The following is a 24,272-nucleotide window of genomic DNA, read 5'->3' as shown; positions in this document are numbered from 1 at the left end:
GACCAAGGCCGCACGTGATGCAGGAGGGGCGCTGGGATGAGGAAACTCAACTGTGGCCCGAGAGACACGCAGCAGATGGGAGCTCCCTCTCCCATCAAGGGCCCAGCTTTCCTCTCGGCCCAGTTAGAACTTGGTCAGAGGAGCCATCTCAGGAGGGAAGACGACTTCCCCGGGGACGAGCCCGTGCCAGGCCCAGTCGTGCAAAGATGAGCCACTGGTGGGGAGCCCAGCTGTGGGGCACAGGGCCTCGGTGTCGCTGAAGGCCGTGGAAGGCTCATATTTGAAGAAAGCGAAGCTCGGCACCCTCGGGGCCCAGGGCACTCACGAGGAATACGTGCTGGTCTCATCAGCGCAGGCCCCATCCACGTTCAGCGCAATCTGCTCCCCTTTGCTGCGGCAATAGTTGGGATTCAGCGTGTCGATGGCCATCTCAAGTTCTACCTGGAGGCACCAAGCACCCCCACCAGCTATGGGGACCCCGAGGCACAGCGCTCAGGGGATGCCCCAGCCCCACCACACCCACCTCCTAACCTCAGTCTCAGGACTGACACCATCCCTCCCCGAAGGCCCCTGGACTTCAGTCCACACAAAGGCTACAGACCCACATTCCAAGAGAAGGGCCTGAGTGCTTTTTTTGGAGGGGGTTCATGTAGTTTTGCTTGCCGCCACATTCCACTCCCCAAAGTCTACATTAGGTACCCACATTTAAACATCAAGAGCTTTTCTCTTTTCCTTATTTCCAACTTCCTTTCAAATGTCAGCAGAATTGGCAATGCTGGTGTAGCTTTTTACATGACAATGGGCTCAGAGCTGCAGCTGCCTGAGGACAGGGCGGTCTCCCGGTCCCTGTCACCCCAGCCCTGAGAGGCATGAGATTCCCCATCCGGGCCCTCTTCACACTGGCCCTGCCCTGTGAACTTGAGTCCACCCCGTCCCATGTTCTAATTCAACGCAGGCCTTACTCCTGCCTGGCCCTCTGGAGCTGCCCACCCCCTTTCTTTCTGGAAGTTTCCTTCTGCAGCTCTCAAGGCCCTGCAAGTTGCTGGATTTCTTCCTTACTCTCCAATCACTCCTCTGGGCTTCTTCAGCTCCCACTCTATCACCTCTCCCATCCCTCCTCCTCCGCCCAGGACGCCAATCCCACCTTCTGCTGCTTGGGCTTGATCTTGGCTGAGAGGTGTGGAATGTCATCATACGTCATCGAGGCTGGACGCACGGGGTACTGGGGAAGGGAACGGAGCCGTCAGTCCACCCTGCCCGGCCCTGCCCAGAGCTGGGCTCTAGGGGCACTGGCCAAGAATCAATAGCTACTCTCCACTCCCGCCCCAGACTGGAGGCCCCCACTGGTCCTGCATCCCATCTCACTGGCTCCAGCTAGCCTCCTTCCAAAGAGCCACTTTTGCACATCCGAGGGACATGCCCGAGCATTAGGAACCCCAACAGGCCCCAGCACGCATGGCCCTACGGCCCCTAGGAACCCAGCATAATGCCATGGGAGTCAAGAGTAAGGGTCCAAAGTCTTAACTGCTCATTTACAGGCCACCCAGGTGGAGAAGGACAAGTAAAATGAGACCACAGGAAGCAAAAAGGGAAAACAAAAACCGCTTGCTGCAGAAGCAACTGCCACAAAGGATGCTGTGGCCTTCAAACCCTCTGCCCCTGCAGCCACTCCCCCTACAGGGCACCCTAAGGGCACTCAGGGAGGAGAAAACAGGGTACCCGACAGTTAAGGTGCAGAACAAAGGAGCAATTTCAAAGAGCCCAGGCTGTTCCCACTTCCCACACACAGAGAAGCTGTTTGTTTGCAAAAACTCCTATCTACCCTCTCCTCCCTTATCTCTTCAAAATAGTCCTGCAGGGCTGTCTGAGAGGCTCTCTCTGGGCTTTCCTCTTCAGAACTTCTGCTGAACCAAATATAATTCTCATTCAACTGTTAGGTTGTGCTTTTTTTTTTTTTCCAGTCAACAGATCTATGGGAATCGCTATCCCGTTCTCTCTCCTTCTGCTGATGGGTGGTGGTGGTGGTGAGTCAGTCGCTAAGTCATGTCCAACGACCCCATGGACGGTAGCCTGCTAGGCTCCTCTATCATGGGATTCTCCAGGCAAGAATACTGGAGTGGGTTGCCATTTCCTTCACCAGGGGATCTTCCTGACTCCGGAATCAAACCCAGGTCTCCTGTGTTGCAGGCAGATTCTTTACAGGCTGCAAGCTGATGTGTGGGCTTTTCCATAAGGTTGGAAGGGAGTCGGTCTGCCAACTGACCTGCTCAGAGAGGCCTCTCTGGGCCCCCGTGTCAGCAGGTATGAAGTTACTTTGCATCACACACGAGTGTACTGCTCTCAAATCGCTTCTTTTGCTCTGAACAAAGAAGACCGTGGTAACATCCTTCCTCACAGACCCACTTTTCCTTTCTTTCTCCCCTGCTGTACGCACACCGCTGGGGGGATGGATGGATGAGTCACGGTTTGGACTCACTCTCAAAAGACTGTGGCCAACGCTGTGAGAAGCACAACAGCCTCCAGAAGGAGCCTGGCAGAGGTGTGGCACTGCGTAAAGTAAACCCTCCTTTGGAGGCCATCTGAGATCAGTTAGCTAGATTCTAGCCCAAGGAAATGGCTGTTCCCTAAAAGCTCTCTTAAACAGCAATAGAGTGACTCCTCCCCGCTTCCTGGGCTGGAGCTCAGGTCCAGAAGCAGCCTGGAGCACAACTGGTCTGGACTGGGCCTGGAGCTGGGACAGACTTGCCCATGACAGCCCGGGAGGGCCCCTGGTCTGTGAAAATCCAGGGCAGCCCTGTGACCTCCTGACCACTGGGAAGGGTGGTGGGGAAGGGAGCGGATCTGGAATCGGACAGTCCTCACTCTGCCACTTGCTCCTCGTGTGCTCAGACAAGCTCCTTGCCTCCCAGGACCACCAGGAACAGGGAATGAGGCAAACGGAGCCAAGGCCCAGCACGGGGCCTGGCGCCCCAGGAACTGGCACCACCACCGGGCCCATCACTCTGCAGTCAGTCGAGGAAGCAGGCGCAGAAAGCCCCGAACAACAGCCCCAGCCCCCCGGGCCCAACGCCGGGTCTCTCCCCAGCACACCGGCACATGCCAGGAGGGAGCTCCGCCCTGTCCCAGGCCCCTTGTGTGAGTTCCTACGCTCCCTGGGCCTTTTTCTCACATGCAGCACGTGGACAAAAATACTGGGTTGGCCAAAAAGTTCGTTTGGGTTTTTCCATAAGACTTTATGGGGAAAACCTGAACTAATTTTTTGACCAACCCAATACTTAATAATGTTATTGCTGGGAATATAAATTTCCTCAAAATATTAAACATAGCTTTCACAGGTTCCAGCAATTTCAAAACAAATGAAAACCTCTCCACACAAACACCTGGGACAGGAATGTTCATAGCAGCATTATGCATGATAGCCAAAACATGACAACAACCCAGATGCGCATCAGCTGATGCACGGAGAAATAAAACGTGATATACATGTCCATACAATGGGGTATGTTCATCCATAAAAAGAAATGAGGTACTCATGCACATTCTAACAAGAGAGAATCTTGAAAATATCTCGCTAAACAAAGGAGCCAGGCACAAAGGTCACGTATTACATGACTCCATCTATATGAAATGTCCAGAAAAGGCAAATCTATAGACAGAAAATAGGTTAACGGTTGCCTAGGACCGGGGGGATGGGACGACAAACACTTCCTAAAATAGACTGGTGCTGGTGGTACAACTCTGTGAACAGACTAAAATTCACTGCATTTACACTTAAATGGGGGAATTCCATGGGTGTGAACCAGATCTCAAGAAAGCTGTTATTAAATTACAATAATAATAACCACTACAGGCTACTGTGGGATGAGATGAGTTTACATACGTAAAGTGCTTTGAATGATTCCTGCAGACAGTCTAGGGTTACAAGGAGGAGTGACCAGGATTAAACTATTGGCCCAGGGGCTTCCCTGGTGGTCCAGTGGTTAAGACTCTACATTTCCAGTATGGGGGTCCAGGGTTCGATCCCTGGTCTGGGAACTAGATCCCCATTCCCCAACTAAGACCTGGCACAAGCAAATAAAAAACTACTGGCCCAGCAAAGAGGGGAGGGGTTGGCTGATGCGGCCCTGGAGCTGCCGCAGAAAGCCCCTTCCTGAGTCTCAACTATGGCAGCAGCATCATTCGTGGTGCTAATGTTATACCAGGCAGCGTTCTAAGCACTTTAATAAGGACACACTTGATTCCCATGAGGACCCTATCAGGCAGGTATTATTATTATCACCACTGTGCAATTGAAGAAACTGAGGCAGAGATTTGTTTTTAAGGAACTTGCCCAAGGACTCACAACCGAGCCTCACTACCAGCAGGCTGTCCCCAGGCCCGAGCTTCATCCAATACACTGTTCTCTTAGGGCTGTCTTAGTTTTTCCATCTTTGAAATTAGAAACTATTACTGATCCATCCACGAAAGCAAAGAGACTGTCTTAGCACACCCTCTGTGCCAAGAATTCTAAGCAACTGGAGGTTCCACATTGTTCCTTGTCTATCGCTTACTGTGTCTCCCCCCCTTACCTTTATGTCTCATAATTACCTGAAACAGATAGAGCTTCTCTGCCAGACTTTTGGCCAAGTACACGTCGATCTAGGAACAAGAGAAAAAGACTTAACCAGGAGACAGAACTCAATGCCCAACCTGCCCCGGGCACATGCTTGCTCCTCAGATTTCAGGGATAGTGGCCCTGAGGCAGTCTGGGGGAAGAAGAAATAGCTCAACTGATGCTAAAAGCAAAGGGGACCACATCTCCAACCTGGGTATATCTCCCGCCCAGTTGACTATACCCCAGTGAAAATGTATTCCCTGAGGGTGCCCAGATCAGGTGCATCCTAGAGGGACCAATGAAATGCTTTTCTGACCAGCAAGGGGCAGGGGAGGGCCTCCCCCGTGCCCTCCACCTCCCGTCCTGGGCTGGCCTGTCTTAAGGTGGTCTGACTGGCCCTACTTTCTTTTCAACCCTCCTGCCCCTGCCGCACCTGGCAGTTTACCTTCCTGCTCCCTAGCTCTTCCTATGAACCATGGCCTCTCCCACCCCCAGGCCTTAAGGATGAGAGAAGGCTCATCAGGCACGGGGAGGCACACATGGGGAAACGGCATGTGCAAAGGCCCAGTGGCTCTAGGATGCGTCTTAGTCTGGGCCGACTCTGGAACCACCCCTTCCTTACCAGTCTTACAGACCCTAAGCTTCCCACGGGAGGGAGCGCTGCCCGGCTCACTGCTGTCACGGTCCCCAGCACGTAACGGATTCAGCAAACAGCTGCTAAATGACCGAATCTGGGTAAGCCCATGCATTCAATAGTCACTGAGTATTAGTTGCCAGGCACTGAACTTGGCTTTGCAGACACAGTGGTGAACAGAACAAAATCCCTGTCCTGAAGAGGCTTACACTCTAGCAGAAAAAGACTTATGTGTAGGGGCTGAGAAGTGCTGTGGCCAAACGCAAGGCATGGCCAAAGTAAAGGGCTAGGGAGGGCGTGCACGAGAACGTCACGTGAGGCAGGCTGGTCAGGGAATCCTCTCTGATAAGGCGATGCTGGATCAGACACCTAAAGGAAGTGAGGCGGTCAGCTAGGCAGGTACGAAGAAGAGGGTTCCAGGTAGAGAGGAAGCCATTAGGTCCTTGGCTGGCCTGAGGATGGATGGAAGGGACCCTGCCCTGGCAGTTACCTCCTGTACGACTGGGTCATCCTCTTCATTGGCCATACTAGGGGGGAGCCAGCCACGTGGTCCTCGGACTTGATCTGCAAGGACAGCAAGAGGCCTGTCAGTCATTCAACCAACACACCTGGACACCCGTTCTGTAACCAGTCCTGCTCTGGGAAGGAGAAGCCTGAGGCAATCAGAAACAGATCTTACTCCTGTATCTCTCATGGAGTCAAAAGTGGACAGCCCACATCATTTTTGCTGACATACCCCATCAATGAAAACAATACAAAGTAACAACAACAACAACAAAAAAGCAGGCAGAAAGCACTAAGCAGTGGGTGCAAACCGGGGGACTCAAGACATCACATGTGAATTACACCCACGGGAAAGGGTAAATGACTAGCCTCAGGGGTTTTCTGACCAACTGACAAAGAAGAATTCACCACCAGGCAAGAAGTTGGTGGCTGGCTGGTCCACAGCCACAAAGAAAACCCTTGGAAAGTAATCGGGTGCCGTGGGGAACCTTTAGAGAGCCCGATGTGCAGCAGGAAAAGCAGACAGTCCCAAGGCCTGGATCCCAGGGTGACTCCGTCTCTGATAGCTGATTTCCAAACTGACTTTAAACCCAACCCCAAGTGAGATGACCTCCTTTCTGTGATTTTGTGTGTGTGTGTGTGTGTATGTCTAAAAATGACCCTCTTCACATACATAGTCTTCTCTCACCGGTCCCCGTTTAATCACAAAGAGACTGGAACTCAGACACTGTTTTGTGTTTTACCAAAGCCACACAGGAAGCACGAGGACCAAGAAGACATCAACACCACCCAACTTCAGGTCTCAGTTAGAGTTCGGGGAGTTCAGGGGAGGGAAGGGGAGTTTGGGCTGGGTCTTGAAGGACAGAAGGATTTGGACAAGCGGACAGCAGAGGGGAAGAGGGACTCCAGGCAACAGGAAGCACTTCAGGTATGTGGAGGAGAGAAGGCAGGTCTCCACGGTGGAGGGTGAGTCCACTGTCCCTCAGTATCGGTTGGGGAAGGGGTGAGCGGTCGGGTAGGGGGAATATTGGGGGAATATCTTACAGAAGATGGCATGGCACTTGGATATAACTTAAGCATATTCTATACTTTAAATCATCTTTGTGCTTACTCACTCAGTCGTGTCCGACTCTGAGACCCCATGGACTGTAGCCCAACAGGCTCCTCTGTCTGGGGATTCTCCAGGCAAGAATATAGGACTGGGTTGCCATGCCCTCCTCCAGGGGATCTTCCCAATCCAGGGACTGAACCCAGGTCTCCTGCCTGGCCAGTGCATTCTTTATCAGCTGAGCCACCGTGGAAGCTCTAAATCACCTCTTTGTTACTAATAATACCTAATACAATGTAAATGTTATGTAAAAAGTCATAAATACAATGTAAATACTATGTAAATAGTTGCCAGGGGCAAGGCAAATGTACTTTCTTTCTGAGGTTAGCTGAATCCAGGAACCTGGAGGTCTGACTATAATTCACCTTCACATTCCTAAAGGAAGGATATGCTCAGTTAGAAAGGCATCTGGGCAGACTTTCCTGGTGTTCCGATGGTTAAGAAACTGCCTGCCAAGGCAGGGGACACGGGTTCCATCCCTGCTCTGGGAACTAAGGTCCCACGTGCCTAGAGGCAGCTGAGCGCGTGTGCACCACACCTACTGAGCCCGAACACCTAAACTACTGAAGCCCACATACCCGAGAGCCGGCGCTCTGCAAGAGAGGCCTCGCCTGGCACTGCAGCCAGAAAGCTGCTTCTAGTAGCCACAACTAGACAAAGCCTGCAGGCAGCAGCAAAGACCTAGGGCAGACCAAAAATAAATAAATAAGGCACCTGGACAGCCTCTGATCTCAGCCTTTCCCAGACCTCTTTCTTTTGTAAGCCCAGCTCAATTTTTGTCTAATCCACTTAACATTGGAATGGTTTAATATTTAAAAGAGCATCCATACTTTCACCACGGAATTCAATGGCATCTAGGCCCCTGTCCTAGCCACCATGCAAAGTCATCTTGTTTATTCCAGATACACATTCCAGACACTAACAAGGCTCAGGCCGAAGCACTGGCGTCATCCTCGACGTTTCTCTTCCTCTCATCCCACACCAGCAAATCCTGTAAGCTCCACCTTCAAAGCATGCCAAGCATCTGGGCACTCCCACTGCCACCTCCAGCTCCTGCCCGCTTTAGAGCAGCAGCCTCCTAACTGGCCTCCCTGCTTCCACCTTGAACCCACTGCTAGCGATCACATTACTCCTTCCCCTTAAGTCTCCCCATATCACCAGAAATAAAAGCCAACATCACTTCCATCCCATGCGAGGCCCTAAACAACCCCTCCCCGACCCTCTTCGTTTCAGACCTTATCTTCCACAGGCCTCCCCCCTTCCCCAATCCCACCTCTGGGTCTCTGTCACTGCTCCACTGGCCCCCATAACCTCACAGCACCCTCCTTCACCTCTTTCCAGTTTTTGCTCAGACTCTACCTCATGGCTGAGGCTTTCCCTGCCCACCCAGTTAAAACCACAATATCCCCCCAGCCAGTTCCTTCTCCACAGCACGTATCACCACGCGACAGTTTACAGCTTCGTGTTAATCATCCATCCCCACCCCCACCGCCACGCAGTGGTAAACTAGACGGAGGCCGAGATTTTCATCTATTGTGTCCCTTGCGGTACCTGTAGAACAGCAACCTGAGGTCAAACTGCCAGCGTTCGTTGGATAATAGAGAAAGCAAGGGAATTCCAGAAAAACATCTACTACTGCTTCATTAACTACGCTAAAGCCTTTGATTGTGTGGATCGCCAGCAAACTGTTTAAAATTCTTACAGATGGAAATACCAGACCACCTTACCTGTCTCCTGGGAAGCCTGTATGCAGAACAAGAAGCAACACTTAGAACCTCACAAGGAACAACTGACTGGTTCAAAATTGGGAAAGGAGTACGTCAAGGCTGTATATTGTCACTCTATTTATTTAACTTCTATGCAGAGTCCATCATACAAAATGCCAGGCTGGATGAATCACAAGCTGGAATCAAGACTGCAGGCAGAAACAGTACAGCTTCAGATATGCAGATGATACCACTCTAATGGCGGAAAGTGAAACGGACTAATGACCTTCTTTCTTTATGAGGGTGAGAGTAAAAAAGTTGGCTTAAAACTCAATATTCAAAAAATGATCATGCCATCTTGTCCCATCACTTTCTGGCAAATAGAAGGTGAAAAAGTGGAAGCAGTGAGATTTTCTTTTCTTGGGCTCCAAAATCTCTGAGGATGGTGACTGCAGCCATGAAATTCGAAGACCCTTGCTCCTTGGAAGGAAAGCTATCATTCCCCCACTCAAAACTCTTCAGCTGTCGCACAGGATAAAATCCAAATTCCTTTCCATGGCCCCAGGGTCCCATATGATCTTGCTGGGCCTCCAACAAGCTAAGCCCCAACCAGTCTCAGGAACTTTGCACATCATCTATTTTCCTCAGGTCTTCTCAAAAAAGGCTGGCTCCTTTTCACTAGATATCACCATCCCACCCCCTCCAGGAACAGACAAGTTTCCCTGACCATTCACCTTAAAGGCCCCCACCCCTCACCCGGTTCTCAGATCAGATCAGATCAGTCGCTCAGTCGTGTCCAACTCTTTGCAACCCCATGAATCGCAGCACGCCAGGCCTCCCTGTCCCTCACCAACTCCCGGAGTTAACTCAGACTCACACGTCCATCGAGTCAGTGATGCCATCCAGCCATCTCATCCTCTGTCGTCCCCTTCTCCTCTTGCCCCCAATCCCTCCCAGCATCAGAGTCTTTTCCAGTGAGTCAACTCTTCACATGAGGTGGCCAAAGTACTGGAGTTTCAGCTTTAGCATCGTTCCTTCCAAAGACATCCCAGGGATGATCTCCTTCAGAATGGATTGGTTGGATCTCCTTGCAGTCCAAGGGACTCTCAAGAGTCTTCTCCAACACCACAGTTCAAAAGCATCAATTCTTTGGCGCTCAGCCTTCTTCACAGTCCAACTCTCACATCCATACATGACCACAGGAAAAACCATAGCCTTGACTAGACGGACCTTTGTTGGCAAAGTAATGTCTCTGCTTTTGAATATGCTACCTAGGTTGGTCATAACTTTCCTTCCAAGGAGTAAGCGTCTTTAAATTTCATGGCTGCGGTCACCATCTGCAGTGATTTTGGAGCCCAGAAAAATAAAGTCTGACACTATTTCCACTGTTTCCCCATCTATTTCCCATGAAGTGATGGGACCGGATGCCATGATCTTCGTTTTTTGAATGTTGAGCTTTAAGCCAACTTTTTCACTCTCCTCTTTCACCTTCATCAAGAGGCTTTTTAGTTCCTCCTCACTTTTTGCCATAAGGGTGGTGTCATCTGCATATCTGAGGTTATTGATATTTCTCCCGGCAATTTTGATTCCAGCCTGTGTTTCTTCCAGTCCAGCGTTTCTCATGATGTACTCTGCATATAAGTTAAACAAGCAGTGTGACAATATACAGCCTTGACATACTCCTTTTCCTATTTGGATCCAGTCTCTTGTTCCATGTCCAGTTCTAACTGTTGCTTCCTGACCTGCATACAGATTTCTCAAGAGGCAGATCAGGTGGTCTGGTATGCCCATCTCTTTCAGAATTTTCCACAGTTTATTGTGATCCACACAGTCAAAGGCTTTGGCATAGTCAATAAAGCAGAAATAGATGTTTTTCTGGAACTCTTTTGCTTTTTCCATGATCCAGCGGATGTTAGCAGTTTGATCTCTGGTTCCTCTGCCTTTTCTAAAACCAGCTTGAACATCAGGAAGTTCACGGTTCACATATTGCTGAAGCCTGGCTTGGAGAATTTTGAGCATTACTTTACTAGCATGTGAGATGAGTGCAATTGTGCGGTAGTTTTGAGCATTCTTTGGCATTGCCTTTCTTTCGGATTGGAATGAAAACTGACCTTTTTCCACCCAGTTCTAGTCACTACCAAATCCCTGTTTTACTTCTTTCAAGGTTCTTATCATAACTTGGAATTACCTAGTCTATTTACTTAAGTGTTGTCTGTCTTCTGCACTAGAATGTATGCTCCATGAGCGCCCTCAGTGCTTTAACCATAAAACAGAGATGATTTAATTTACTTTGCGGAGTTGATATGGGCATTATTATCTTTTTAAAAAATTCATGCTGTTCTCCCAATATCTAGAACAGTGAAGTAAACACTTGATATAGTACAAAGACTGAGTAAATGAGTGCTTGAGATCAGGCAGTGACAGACCCTTTACCCGGCGATCCTAACTCAGCCCCATCCAGAGACTGGTGGCCTCACGGTTTGGGCCTCCTGGACACTTGAGGACAGTGGTGTGGTCTGACCTTCCAGGCCACCACCACAAGGCAGCAGTGACCACCTTGACCTCAAAAGGGTTTCCTGTGACCACAAAGGTCTGTGGCAGTGGCTCTAAGGCACTGGGCACAGAAAACATCCCCACCAGGGGGCTGTTCAACAAATGGAAAGGGGACAAGGTAAAATCTAAGGGAGGGTCCAGAGCAGAGGAGATGCCTGAAGGCCATAGCTGGGTCACACAGGAATCTAACCTGTAGGCCAATCAGAACTACCACACAATTGCACTCATCTCACACGCTAGAAATGCTTAAAATTCTCCAAGCCAGGATGTGACCTTTGTTGGCAAAATAATGTCTCTGCTTTTAAATATGCTATCTAGGTTGGTCATAACTTTCCTTCCAAGGAGTAAGTCATGGCTGCAGTCACCATCTGCAGTGATTTTGGAGCCCGGAAAAATAAAGTCTGACACTGTTTCCACTGTTTCCCCATCTATTTCCCATGAAGTGATGGGACCAGATGCCATGATCTTCGTTTTCTGAATGTTGAGCTTTAAGCCAACTTTTTCACTCTCCTCTTTCACCTTCATCAAGAGGCTTTTTAGTTCCTCCTCACTTTCTGCCATAAGGGTGGTGTCATCTGCATATCTGAGGTTATTGATATTTCTCCCGGCAATCTTGATTCCAGCCTGTGTTTCTTCCAAGGCTATGGTTTTTCCTGTGGTCATGTATGGATGTGAGAGTTGGACTGTGAGGAAGGCTGAGCGCCAAAGAATTGATGCTTTTGAACTGTGGTGTTGGAGAAGACTCTTCAGAGTCCCTTGGACTGCAAGGAGATCCAACCAGTCCATTCTGAAGGCGATCAGCCCTGGGATTTCTTTGGAAGGAATGATGCTAAAGCTGAAACTCCAGTACTTTGGCCACCTCATGCGAAGAGTTGACTCACTGGAAAAGACTCTGATGCTGGGAGGGATTGGGGGCAGGAGGAGAAGGGGACGACAGAGGATGAGATGGCTGGATGGCATCACTGACTCGATGGACGTGTGAGTCTGAGTGAACTCCGGGAGTTGGTGAGGGACAGGGAGGCCTGGCGTGCTGCAATTCATGGGGTCGCAAAGAGTCGGACGCGACTGAGTGACTGATCTGATCTGAGGCCAATCAGAAAAACAGTCTCCAGCTACTGGAAGGAGAGAGACAACACAAAACTGAATTAAGGGGTAAGGGGCCCAGGGTAAACAGTCTCAAAGTCTGGATTCTTATTGGCTGTGTGTCCCTTCAACAAGGCATCTCCCCTTTTTGAAGTCACTTCAGTTTCCACCTCAATGAAAGGAGAGAGGCGGCCTAGAGGCAAAAAGAATTAATTCTTAACTCATAAGCCCCTCCCTTCTCTAAGGACTTAATACATTCATCCTCATGTAATCTGTAGCTGTATAAGTAAGGATGTATTGATACCATTCCCAATTAACAAAAGAGGAGACTCAAGTTCAGAGAGTAACTTACCCAAGGTCACAGTGCCAGAGAAAGGCAGAGCTAAGCCACAAACCTGGGTTTAGCTGATGTCAAATAGCCTTATTCTCATTCTTAACGACTATGCTGCTGGATTCTTTAGTTGAAGGCAAGATGGTGTAGTGGGTAAAAGCCTGGCCTCTGGAGTGAAACTGCACAGGTTCAAATCCCAGGTCTGCCGTCTGGTACCCCCTAGCCCGTCTAGCATCGTTTGATCTTCACTATTTTCACCCCAAAAATGGGTATCAACCAAAGTACCGACCTAAGAAAACTGTGAATATTAAGTAAAGTAGAAACATAACCCCTGGGAAGGTTTGTTACTTACTCGGCACAACGTTTTCTTCCAATCTAAAAGGGCAGAAGACACAGCCACGAAACAAGCGCTGCAATCTGGAGCTTCTCCGGTTTTACCCTGAATTCAGCTCTCATCACCACCCTAGGAGGTGGGGGAATCCTCTTATCCCCAATTCACAGATGAAGAAAACTGTGACAACTGCTTTAAGATCTCCTTTTTCTGCCCCCCAAGGATTCTAAAGCTAACACAACAAAACGACCTTTTTTATTTACTGGTTTACTTGACGTGCTTACTGACACCTCGTCTGATCAAACCTTCAGGGCCAGCCCCATCGGCCGCACGTCGCTGGCTCCCAATTAGCACTGAAGGGTGGCTGGAATAAATGAATGGAGAATTCCAGGCCTAGCCGGACGCGAGCTGATCCGGTTCGGCGGCGAGGAGGGGGCCCGGGACACCCTCCCCCTGCCCATCGGGGCGGGCCGCCTGCCCCGCGCCACACTGTCCAATGGGTTTCGCCTGCCTCGCGGGTGGTCAGGCCCCCTTCTCACGCCCACCACACAGCCACTGCCACGAGCCGCCACGCCGGCAGGACACCGGCTGCCTTCGGACAGGTGCTCCCGCAGGAGGCCCGCCTGAGCCGGGTGGGGCAAGACGGCGGGACCCTGAGTCACCGCCGGTAGCCTCGGCCTTGGCGTCACCGACTGCCGGGCCAAGGCGAGGTCCGAGCCTGCGGCCGGCCCGGGTCTCCTGGGGCAGGCTGCCCGTCCTTCCCGCCGGAGTCCCAAGAGGCCCCCAGCCCCTCGGCACCGCGCGGCGCGGGCCTCCCGGCCTACCCAGCAGCCCCGCCCAGGCCCACCTCGTGAGTACGGCCCGGCTCCAGCCCGGATGGGTACTGCCAAGACGGCACTCACCTCTCCGCGGCGCCCGCGCGCGGGCGGCAGCAACGGCCCAGGTACCCGCGGGCTGCAGAGGAGGCAGTGGCCAGACTCTCCTCTCAGGCAGCGGCCATGTTGCCGGTGGAGAAACTCGGGCGGACACGTGGGGGGGAGCGAGAGGGGCGGGCCCTAGCGCTTCCTTTTACCCACAATGCCCCGCCCCGGCGCGCGCGGACCCGCCCCCTCCGCCGCTCCATTCATACGGGCGGCCAGCCCTGGCCTGGCAGCAGGGGGCGCTGATGCAGTAGCAAAACAGCTGGCGAGGAGGTAGCAAGGAGCAAAAAGCTTATTCTGGCAGCGGTGGGATTCGAACCCACGCCCCCGAAGAGACTGGAGCCTTAATCCAGCGCCTTAGACCGCTCGGCCACGCTACCCAGTTGTGATTAGGGTTTTCCAGGAAGCTATTTAAAACATTTACATGCACGTACATGTCTGTTTCTTTGATATATGTTTTATTTCATCCCTATAGAACTATTTTAGAACGTGTCGGCTACTAAAAAGAAAATATTTGCTCCAATAGTTAGACCCACACTTCTTCCGAACAGATCTTAGAACGAAACGCAGTTTAACAATCTGTTTTCTGAGTAGGACGTTTAACACGTTAAGCAGGTTAACCCACAGTGGAATAAATGATGGGTTTCAGCAGTAGCCCGCACCAGGGGTTCTGAAAGCCAAACCCGTGGACTGGTGTAGGCAGTTTTCTCTAAAACTATGTGTTTTAATTTTTAGTTACACAGATAATATGTGAATTATTGCAAAATATGAAAACGTTGTAGATAAAGTACTAATGTTTTTTTACCTTTGGTATCTAAGTCCCTTCCGCAGAGGTAACCATTATACAGCTTAGTATACTGTATATCCTTCTGGATCTTCTATTGTGAATTTATGTGAATATATATGGATATATTCATATGACCATATATATGCTAGATATATCCATAGAAATAGGTGTTTTGTTTTTATTGTTATGGATTTTACATAAATATAAATATTAATCATACCAGTAGTATTTATTGCAACTTTTTTCACCTATGTTTTTTTAGTATCCATACTGATATATATGTAGATCTTTTAAAATATAGAAAAAATACAAAAAAATCATCCATATTCCCACTACATAATATCGTGGCATTTTACTTCCAATTCTTTTCTTATGTATATGCTTTTCATTAAAAGTGTGAATGTGATCCTTTTAAAAATCCAGTAAAAATATATAGTGTGATCTTGCTTTTTATTTACATAATCCTTACTACATTGTACCAATATTATTCTGCAACTTGCTTTTCTACTCCAATATTACACTTTTTATTTATTGTGATACATATGGATCTAATTTATTCCATGCTATGAAGATGGACATTTAAGTGGTTTATATTAAGTTGTTATATTCAAGTTTCTGGTTAATATCCAGTTGGCACACACCCTGATATTTGGGCATTCCATATTCCTCTGTCTCTTCAATTCCTCCTTAATGCATATTTTTTTCTCCATCTACCTTTAAAATAAGTATTGACGTACAAAGATTTTCATTGTACTGGGAGAGTTCGTTACTTTTAAAGCAAGCTTTAATACATACAGAAGCAGCCATCTATCTTGGCCATCTATCTTGTGAGAGGATCAAAATCAAGTGAGGAATAGTCCTTGCAATCAATAGAAACCTTGACCTGCTCATGGTGTTTTAGTACCAGGAGGAACTGTATTTGTTTGTGAGTTATGTGCTGGATTTTCCAAAAGGAAATAGCCCTATGATGAAGAATAATTGCTGGAATCTCTGCCTAATTCTACTTTTCTAGTAATTGCCTGACCAGCCCAGAGAGTGGGTCTCTGGCGGTCACCTTCCCCCACACCGTGGCCAGTGGGCTCTATGGTAAACACAGGACAGAGGTCAGACCAATCATGAGACGTGGTGAGTTCCTGATTTGTTATTTTGACTGTACTAAGTGTTGGGGTCAGTCTCTGAGACCGACTGACTGAACTGGGATTTGGGGTGGCCAGATTCTGTGAGATGGACTGGAGAAGAAGAGAAAGCCAGTGAATGGAAAAATAATGATAAAATGAAAGGAAGAGTAGAGAGTCACAGAGAAATTCTGATGGTTTTGTGACTCCCAGCTTAAGACTTTTCCAGGGCCCAGTGGCATTCACTTTCTTCCAGACATCCCTTTATCATTGTAATAAATTCCTCTTTTCTGCTAAAGCTAGGGGTATCTGTTAACTTTAACAAATGAGCCCCGCCCTGCCTAGTGTGGAAAGTGCTCAAATAGAGGTAAAGATATTTCTGCCAGAACATTCTGCAGCAATTCACGTCTGTCCCTGCCAGTATTGACTAAACAAGATGCCTAACAGGAATGCCAGCTGATCCAGGAAGGCAGAGCCCAGGGCCTCCTTTGGGCGTTTCTTGCAGACCTGCGGTGCCATCACACAGCTGTCTTGTGACTGTCAGATGTGAAACTAATAAGCAGGAGAAGCAGAATGCTGCACCGGAACTCGGACCCACTGGGTGCCAGCAACTTTATGTAAGGGGAGAGAGGAAAGGGCTAAACCCCCACTGTCCTATGGCATGTCTGCTCTGTCCCTTGGCTAATGGGGCGGATGGCCGGGACAAAGGGCAAGCACCACAGATGAAACATTGCTTCTGGCCCCCACCCCCAGTCTAGAAACTGTCAAGTAAAGGGTGTCTGTCTCTAGATCATAGCCCCTTCGGCTGGGGACAGCGGGATTGGACAAGGTGGCTTAGTCCTGGATCCCCTGCAGTCTTCACTCCCTTGCCCCTGCAAAAGGAAATTCATCCCAAACCCGGTCTGAGACCAAACCGTACAGCCTGAACCTCCTTCTGGGAGTTAACATTCCCAGTAAAATATTTAACCATTTTTCTTATGAAATTTACTAGCATTAAAATTTGTACTGGGAAACTAGTTTTCTACCCATCCACCAGTTGTTTGCCAGTCAAGAGAGTAGTGAACTTTAATGAAACATCCCTGCCCCGTCTTCCCGAATCTGACAATGATTGTGTAACCATTCTCTTGTCCTATAAAATGTCTTTACCAGAATAAAAGTCAGAAGAATGGTCACCCTTGTGTGAGTTGGGGTGGGATGTAATGCCAGAGGTGGGGGGGTGGGGCATGTCTCTGAGGGACCTTTCTAGAGTGCTGCAAATGTTCTAAAATTCATCAAGCTCTACACTTAAGATTGTACACTTTACTCTATGTAGGCGGTACTGTAATAAAAAGTAATTTTTTTTTTTTAATGTCCCTACCAAATACGGATCTTTGAACTAGCCTCCCTGAAGATTTACACTTCCAGGAAGACTGTAATAAAATTTTAGCGTAGGCTTGCAACAAAACCATCGGAAAAGTTTTTTTTTTGACATTTTCCTCTACTCTTCAGGGCCCTTTTCTTCTTCATCCCCAAAGGGAATACTCTCTCTGGGTGGGAATGTGTTGTTTGTGCCTTCCCAGAATCCTTCCCCCCACTCTTCTGTTTCCAATACTGATTTTCCTTTGAGGAAACACTCCTCCCTGTGGTCTTTTTTTCCAGTTAATTTTTATTGGAGTACAGTTGATTTACAATGTTGTGCTACTTTCTGCTGTACAGCCAAGTGAATCAGTGATACATATATTCACTCCTTTTTAGATATTTTCCCCTTATAGGTCATTACTGAGTAGTGAGTAGAGTGCCCTGTGCCATACAGTAGGTTCTTATTAGTTACCTATTTTATATATGGTAGTGTGTATATGTCAATCCTGAGCTCCCAATGTATCCCTCCCCAGCTCCTCCCTGTGGTCTTGAAGGAACTGTCAATCAAAGCACCAGGATCTAAATTAGGCCAATCAGATGCTTCATCCTGGAAATCTGAATCTGGATACTAGAGCCAATTTAGCTCACTAGTGGCCCAGGGAAGGAAACTTTTCGACTGTTACCTTCTGCTAGATCCCCACACTTGCCCTAGGACCTCCTTTCTGAGGCCTGATTAATTCCCTTTTACCTTCCAAAGTGTAAGTTACCGCCTTCTCAAAAAAAAAAAAAAAAAAAGCTTTGCTAATATTGCTACTGCTAAGTCGCTTCAGTCGTGTCCGACTCTGTGAGACCCCATAGACGGCAGCCCATCAGGCTTCTCCGTCCCTGGGATCCTCCAGGCAAGAACTCTGGAGTGGGGTGCCAGTTCCTTCTCCAATGCATGAAAGTGAAACGTGAAAGTGAAGTCGCTCAGTCGTGTCCAACTGTAGCGACCCCATGGACTGCAGCCCACCAGGCTCCTCGGTCCATGGGATTTTCCAGGCAAGAGTACTGGAGTGGGGTGCCATTGCCTTCTCCGTTGCTAATGTTGGTTGGTGTTAATTTCTATCACCTGCAACTAAGGATCCCCCAATCACCTAGGCCTCCCCAAGAGGAACCCTGTTTTTGCAGAGGAGACCCTTTAGTTGCGTGCAGGGTGATCAGAGCATTTCTGTCTAGAACAAATGCTTAATTAGAAGGAAAACTGGGACACAGGCATGAACTAGGACTCTCCTTGGCAGACTGGGACAGGCAGTCATCTTACACCTTGACCACTTAAAGGTCCACCCAAACTGAGAGACCTGGGAGAGGTTTCCTGTATTGAGTCAAGTTAAGCTGAAGACGCCACTATTCCTGGCACCCTCCCTCCAATACCTTTAAGTTTCAGCTTTACAAACGCACTCCTGTGTCCCATGCTGGAGGTCATAGGAATAAGGCGGCAGCAGCAGCTGCAGGTGACATAATTTCTGCTGCAACTATGATGATATTTGAGCTTCAAACCTCCAACTTTCCTTCCTGATGGATGGAAACATTCTTATCAAATGTTTTTGCTGTGTCATACCTTTAAGCCTCATTTTTCTCATCTGTAAAACGTTCACAGTAATACTGAAGTTGGTTGCAGGATTAGAGGTGACTGTGTTATGTCCAGCCTAATGCCTGACAGGCCATGTATCATTATTTCTAAGCCACGTTTTTTTTTTTCCCCCCACATTTTAATATCTCTAAAATTGGCCTGCGTCTTATGATCCATGGCATACAGTTTATTTTCAGTGTTATTTTTTTCTCATTAATACAGAAAATAATGATGGGTCTTAAGATCAATGGTGTCTTAAGATTCAACAAAACATAGTAGTGGATGTTCAATACATAAATTATCATGATGAATTTTTAACTTAGCAAATTTAATTTAGCATTTTTAGCTTAGTTAGTAAACATTTTAAATTGTTACTTTGAACTCTGCATGCCATCAGTCTCCAGAGAGGAAACAGGGCTAATGCCTCCTGCAAATTTCTCCTGTGGTTTCTCTTCACTAGACATGGTGGGAAGGGAATTTTGGAAAATGCAGTTTAGTTTAGCCCAGTTGACATCTAGTAACCACCATAGGCCATTACTGAAAGCCTACTGAATGCAGGCTCTGTGTGTCTGTGTGTTAGTTGCTTAGTCGTGTCTGACTCTTTGCAACCCCATAGACTATAGCCCACCAGGCCCCTCTGTCCATGGGATTCTCCAGCCAAGAACACTGGAGTGGGTTGCCATTTCCTTCTCCAAAAGGAACTTCAGAAAGAAAGAAAGTGAAGTCGCTCAGTTGTGTCCGACTCTTTGCGACCCCATGGACTGTAGCCTACCAGGCTCCTCCATCCATGGAATTTTCCAGGCAAGAGTACTGGAGTGGGTTGCCATTTCCTTCTCCATGGGGGCTCTAGCCTATGTGACCAGGCATAGAGATGGAAGTCAACATAACTGATAGATTGTATCAATTTTCTAACAGCCTAAGAAGAAGAACAGACATAAAATGCAACAGGAAGCTGTGTTACTCCAAAAATATCACAGCATCAGAACACCTGAAAACCTTCATGGAACTTTAGACTATGACACCATTCACATCTGGACAAGAACAATGAAGCAAACATCAAATTTACTAAAGGGAAGATAGCTTGCTTGATGCTCTGTAAGACTCAAGGTAGTATAAAACATGGCCTTTCTCATGACTGATCTTACCATTTCATTGAGGAGCTAAGACACATGCTAGTGAAAAATTAAATGCTGGAAAATTAAATTTAAAGAAATTTTAAATTCTTCAGTTCAGTTCAGTCACTCAGTCGTGTCCGACTCTTTGTGACCCCATGAACCGCAGCACGCCAGGCCTCCCTGTCCATCACCAACTCCTGGAGTTCACCCAGACTCAGGTCCATTGAGTCAGTGATGCCATCCAGCCATCTCATCCTCTGTCGTCCCCTTCTCCTCCTGCCCTCAATCTTTCCCAGCATCAGGGTCTTTTCAAATGAGTCAGTTCTTTGCATCAGGTGGCCAAAGTATTAGAGTTTCAGCTTCAACATCAGTCCTTCCAATGAACACTCAGGACTGATACTCCTTAGGAAGGACTGGTTGGATCTCCTTGCAGTGCAAGGGACTCTCAAGAGTCCCTTGAGACTCTCCAACTGGTTGGATCCAACTGGTTGGATCTGCTTGCAGTGCAAGGGACTCTCAAGAGTTCCAACACCACAGTTCAAAAGCATCAATTCTTCGGCGCTCAGCTTTCTTTATAGTCCAACTCTCACATCCATACATGACCACTGGAAAAACCATAGCCTTGACTAGATGGACCTTTGTTGGCAAAGTGATATCTCTGCTTTTTAATATTCTGTCTAGGTTGGTCATAACTTTCCTTCCAAGGAGCAAGCGTCTTTTAATTTCATGGCATAAATTCTTACTTTGATAATTTTACCAAAGTTGTATATGGTATTAATTCTATAAGGCATGTTATCAAAATGAATAGTATGCCTACCCCTTCCACTCCAGGCAACCACTCTCAACTTTTAGCTGATTCTTGTGTTTATCTCCATATGTCTAAACAACGTACTTGTATTGCTGCTTTTTTTTTTGTTTGTTTTAGGCATTTCCTATTGACGACTGAACTGACTGACTGACTGATTGACTTCCTACTAAGGAAGATAAGAATTTAACTTTAATCACCCGACTTCTGCCATCACAAACACCTCAACCCTCCTGAAAGAATCATACTACAATTTCATTTGAACAATGATCAGTACATGCTACTCATTTAAGCTTAAGCTTAACTATGTTCTCAACTATGATTATTTTTCCTCTTCTGGAAAATATTGTTTATCTTATTCTTTATTTAATAACTGCCTTTAAAAAAATTTACCTTTCTATGAATTCATCCATAACTCAACTTCAAACTGTCCATCCTTGTCACACAGAATCAAGAGGTGCTCTATTGCTTCAAATTTTTGAAGACATTTTTCCCACAGCCTCCTGAGAGATGCCGTAAACTCTGGCTCTTCACTCTCATGTAGGGACTGACTTTGCCTCATTCTTGGTCTGGAATCCATGCCTTTCTTATTTCCCCCACAGTGGCTCTCTTTTGATAGAACAACTCTTCCAGTGTCTTCTGGAGAAAGAGTACTCAAGAGATTACTTTTTTGTGAATTTACACATCTGAAATATCTTTATTTGACCTTTATGCTTGCTTAATAGTTTGGGCATATGATTCTCCATTAAAGAATATTTTCCCCACAATTTAAAAAGCATCAACTTCCAACTTCCAGTGTTACTATTGAGTTGTCTGATGTTATTCTGATTCTCAGTCATTTGTATGAAACTTTCTCTTTCCCTCCAGAAATTTCCAGTATCTTTTCCTTGCCCTCAATGTTCTGAAATTTCAGGAAGACGAATCTTGGCATAGGTCTAATTTTATCCATTGTGCTAGATACTTAACGGGGCCTCTTGCTCTGGAGACACATCCTTCAGTCCCAAGGAATGTTCTCAACAGTTAAAAAAGATTCTCTCAGGCATTTAATTCCCTGTCAGTCCTGTGGTTAAGACTCTGCACTTCCACTGCAGGGGCAAGGGTTTGCTCTCCGGTCAGGGAACTAAGATCCCGCAAGCTGTGTGGCTGAAATTTGGTGTTGGATAAGACTCTTGAGAGTCTTTTGGACTGCAAGGAGATCAAACCAGTAAATCCTAAATGAAATCAGTCCTAAATATTCTTTGGAAGGACTGATGCTGAAGCTGAAGTCCAATACTTTGGCCACCTGATGTGAAGAACTGACTCATTAGAAAAGACCTTGATGCTGGGAAAGACTGAAGGCAGGAGGAGAAGGAGATGACAGAGGATGAAATGGTTGGATGGCATCACCAACTCAATGGATCTGAGTTTGAGCAAGCTCCAGGAGTTGGTGATGGACAGGGAGGCCTGGCGTGCTGCAGTGCAGAGGTCAGACACAACTGAGCCAGTGAACTGAACTGAACTGATGCTGCATGGTGTAGCCCCAAAAGATTCTGTCCTCTCTACTGTCTCTGCTCTAACTTGGGCTCCTAAAATATCTTTTTTTTTTTTTTTTCTTTTTCTTTTTTTTTAAGCCAGGCCATGTGGGAGCTTAATTCCTTGACCAGGGATCAAACCTGTGTCCCCTGCATTAGAAGCTCAGGGTCTTAAACACTGGATTGCCAGGGAAATCCTATATTTTGTTTTATTTTAATTAAGACTACATTTATTTTTTCCAATAGATACTACTAGTATTACTCTTTGGAATTAATTTCATTTATAATTGAGAAAACTAAAATTGTGCATGAAGTCAGAAAGAAAGATATGTATGTAGGGAGAAAAACAGATAGATTCCTCAGATGACTCATAAAAGGAGAGGGGGAAACACACCCAGTCATAACCAGACTTTTGAGTTTCTTTCAGTGATACTTTCTTTTTTTGGTGATCTTAAATACTAATAAGCATGTCCGTTACTGAGTCCAAGCTCACCAATGAGTTGGAGATGAGGTGCTGAGGCAAGGAACCCAACTTTATTCAGGAAGCCAGCAGACTGAGAAGATGGCAAACTATTGTCTCAAAATAACCATCTTGTTGCGGTCTGGATGCCAGGTTATTTTATAGAACAGAGATGGGGGGGAGGTGAGGAAGAAAAGTAAAAGGCCATTAATCTTGCAAATATCTCCTGGAATGGCTAGCCTTGGGGAGGAAATGTGTTCATTTCTTCCTTCTGGTAGCCACCCACAGATGGGCCTTGTCCTGAACAAGAGGCACTCTGGTTCAGTATTCAGGCAGAGGAGCAGGGGTCCCAGAGGCAGGCCATTTCATATAAACAGTGTTGTTTTAGTGAACAAAAGCAATGGGAAGCAAAGGTTAAAGGAAAAGAAACAGATCCAACGTGGAGTCAGTTCTTTCCAGTAACGTGTCAAGATAGAAGAGAAACCAAATCTTTTTGGAAACTTCATGGTATTACAGAGAAAGCAATTTCTCACTTCTAAATGATTTGCATATTGGTAGGACCGAGTTAAACTTCTTTGCATTTTAATCTACATGCTGAACATAATTCAGTAAAAACGATATTTATATCTACATGTATGCTTAATTTCTATTAAAAGCCTATATGAAATTTTTAGCTATGAAACTAGGATCCTAGAATCCTGTCCCCAAATTTTAAAAAGCCAAGGAAAGATCCTCAAAAGGTTACACATACATAATCTGAGGCTGTTCTTAGCTGATTTATCCACAAAGCAAAAATGGTTAACAATTATAACTGTTTCACTGAGGAATAGTTTTGCAGCCCAGAATGCCTGTTCCTTTGGCTTCTAGAATTTCCTCTCCTATTCTTCAGCATTTTTATTCTTTTGTTTCACTTTCTGGGAAATTTCCTCTACTTCATTTTCCAGACCTTCTATTAAGTTACTCATTTCTCTAAGTTATATTCAGTTTACAAGAGCCCTTTTACTATGTGAATTCTTAGAATCGTATCTTGTTCTTTTTGCATGGATACAATATTTTATCTAAGGATATTGATAGTTTTTTATTAAAGTTTTCTTCTCTAGCCATATTGTTTCCTCAAAGATGCTGTTTTCTGTTGGTTCTGTTTGTTGTATGAAATACCTTCCGTATGTATGGATCTTTGGGTGGCTGTTCAAGTTTAAGAATGGGGCTCTAATATGTTGTCTGGGAATTTGTCTGTGTGGTTGTGGGTGGGACTTGATGGGTGAGACTTTTTTTGTGAGGTGCTCTGGCCAGCCTGTTTTGTTAGGGGGAAGTACTTTAAATCTTTTATCTTAGGCTGCTAAGATTTACAAGAAATTTTTCCAGTTGTCTGCCCTCCAGGAGGAGGGACAAAGTCAGCTGCCAGCGTACCTGGGAGCACAGGGGCAAAGAAGGCTGGTGGACACTCTACAACAATACAGAAACTTTCACAACCCTCCTTTCAGGACAGTAGCCTTGATAGGGCCAGAGTAAATGGACAAAGTAGGTAATTAAATAGTTAATCCCACTAGAGAATTGTAAGTAAAGAAAAAGTATGGGGAGACCCCTGTAAGTTAATGATCACTAAGAAAGTACTGGAGAAGGCGATGGCACCCCACTCCAGTACTCTTGCCTGGAAAATCCCGTGGACGGAGGGGCCTGGTGGGCTGCAGTCCATGGGTCGCTAGGAGTTGGACACGACTGAGCGACTTCACTTTCACTTTTCACTTTCATGCATTGGAGAAGG

At 46.9% G+C, this 24,272-nt stretch overlaps 1 protein-coding gene and 1 non-coding gene across 6 annotated transcripts in view; both read right to left on the bottom strand.

The window, feature by feature from the left end:
- Nucleotides 1-13,890, bottom strand: part of POLR3E (RNA polymerase III subunit E) — a 33,699-nt gene extending 19,809 nt beyond the window's left edge. Inside the window, exons 1-6 of one of the 5 annotated variants that reach the window (XM_070779783.1) lie at nucleotides 13,747-13,886; nucleotides 12,866-12,976; nucleotides 5,719-5,792; nucleotides 4,588-4,638; nucleotides 1,145-1,222; nucleotides 326-441 (exon numbers count right to left, since the gene is read on the bottom strand). In XM_070779783.1, coding sequence (XP_070635884.1) covers nucleotides 326-441; nucleotides 1,145-1,222; nucleotides 4,588-4,638; nucleotides 5,719-5,754 — 281 coding nt within the window. In that variant the 5' untranslated portion in view covers nucleotides 5,755-5,792; nucleotides 12,866-12,976; nucleotides 13,747-13,886. Of the gene's footprint in view, nucleotides 1-325; nucleotides 468-1,144; nucleotides 1,226-4,587; nucleotides 4,639-5,718; nucleotides 5,793-7,418; nucleotides 8,034-12,865; nucleotides 12,977-13,746 lie in introns of those variants that run through there. The other 4 variants (XM_070779782.1, XM_070779784.1, XM_070779785.1 and 1 more) reach the window with 4 other exon arrangements.
- Nucleotides 13,891-14,062: 172 nt separating this feature from the next.
- On the bottom strand, nucleotides 14,063-14,144 carry TRNAL-AAG (transfer RNA leucine (anticodon AAG)). The gene has a single exon. It is a non-coding gene; the product is annotated as a tRNA-Leu (tRNA).
- Between the last annotated feature and the right edge of the window lie 10,128 nt (nucleotides 14,145-24,272).

The sequence above is a fragment of the Bos indicus genome, chromosome 25 (genome assembly GCF_029378745.1).
Source record: "Bos indicus isolate NIAB-ARS_2022 breed Sahiwal x Tharparkar chromosome 25, NIAB-ARS_B.indTharparkar_mat_pri_1.0, whole genome shotgun sequence".
NCBI classification, from domain to species: domain Eukaryota; kingdom Metazoa; phylum Chordata; class Mammalia; order Artiodactyla; family Bovidae; genus Bos; species Bos indicus.
Note: the sequence above shows the minus strand (reverse complement) of the source record. Positions and strands in the feature narration are given on the sequence as shown.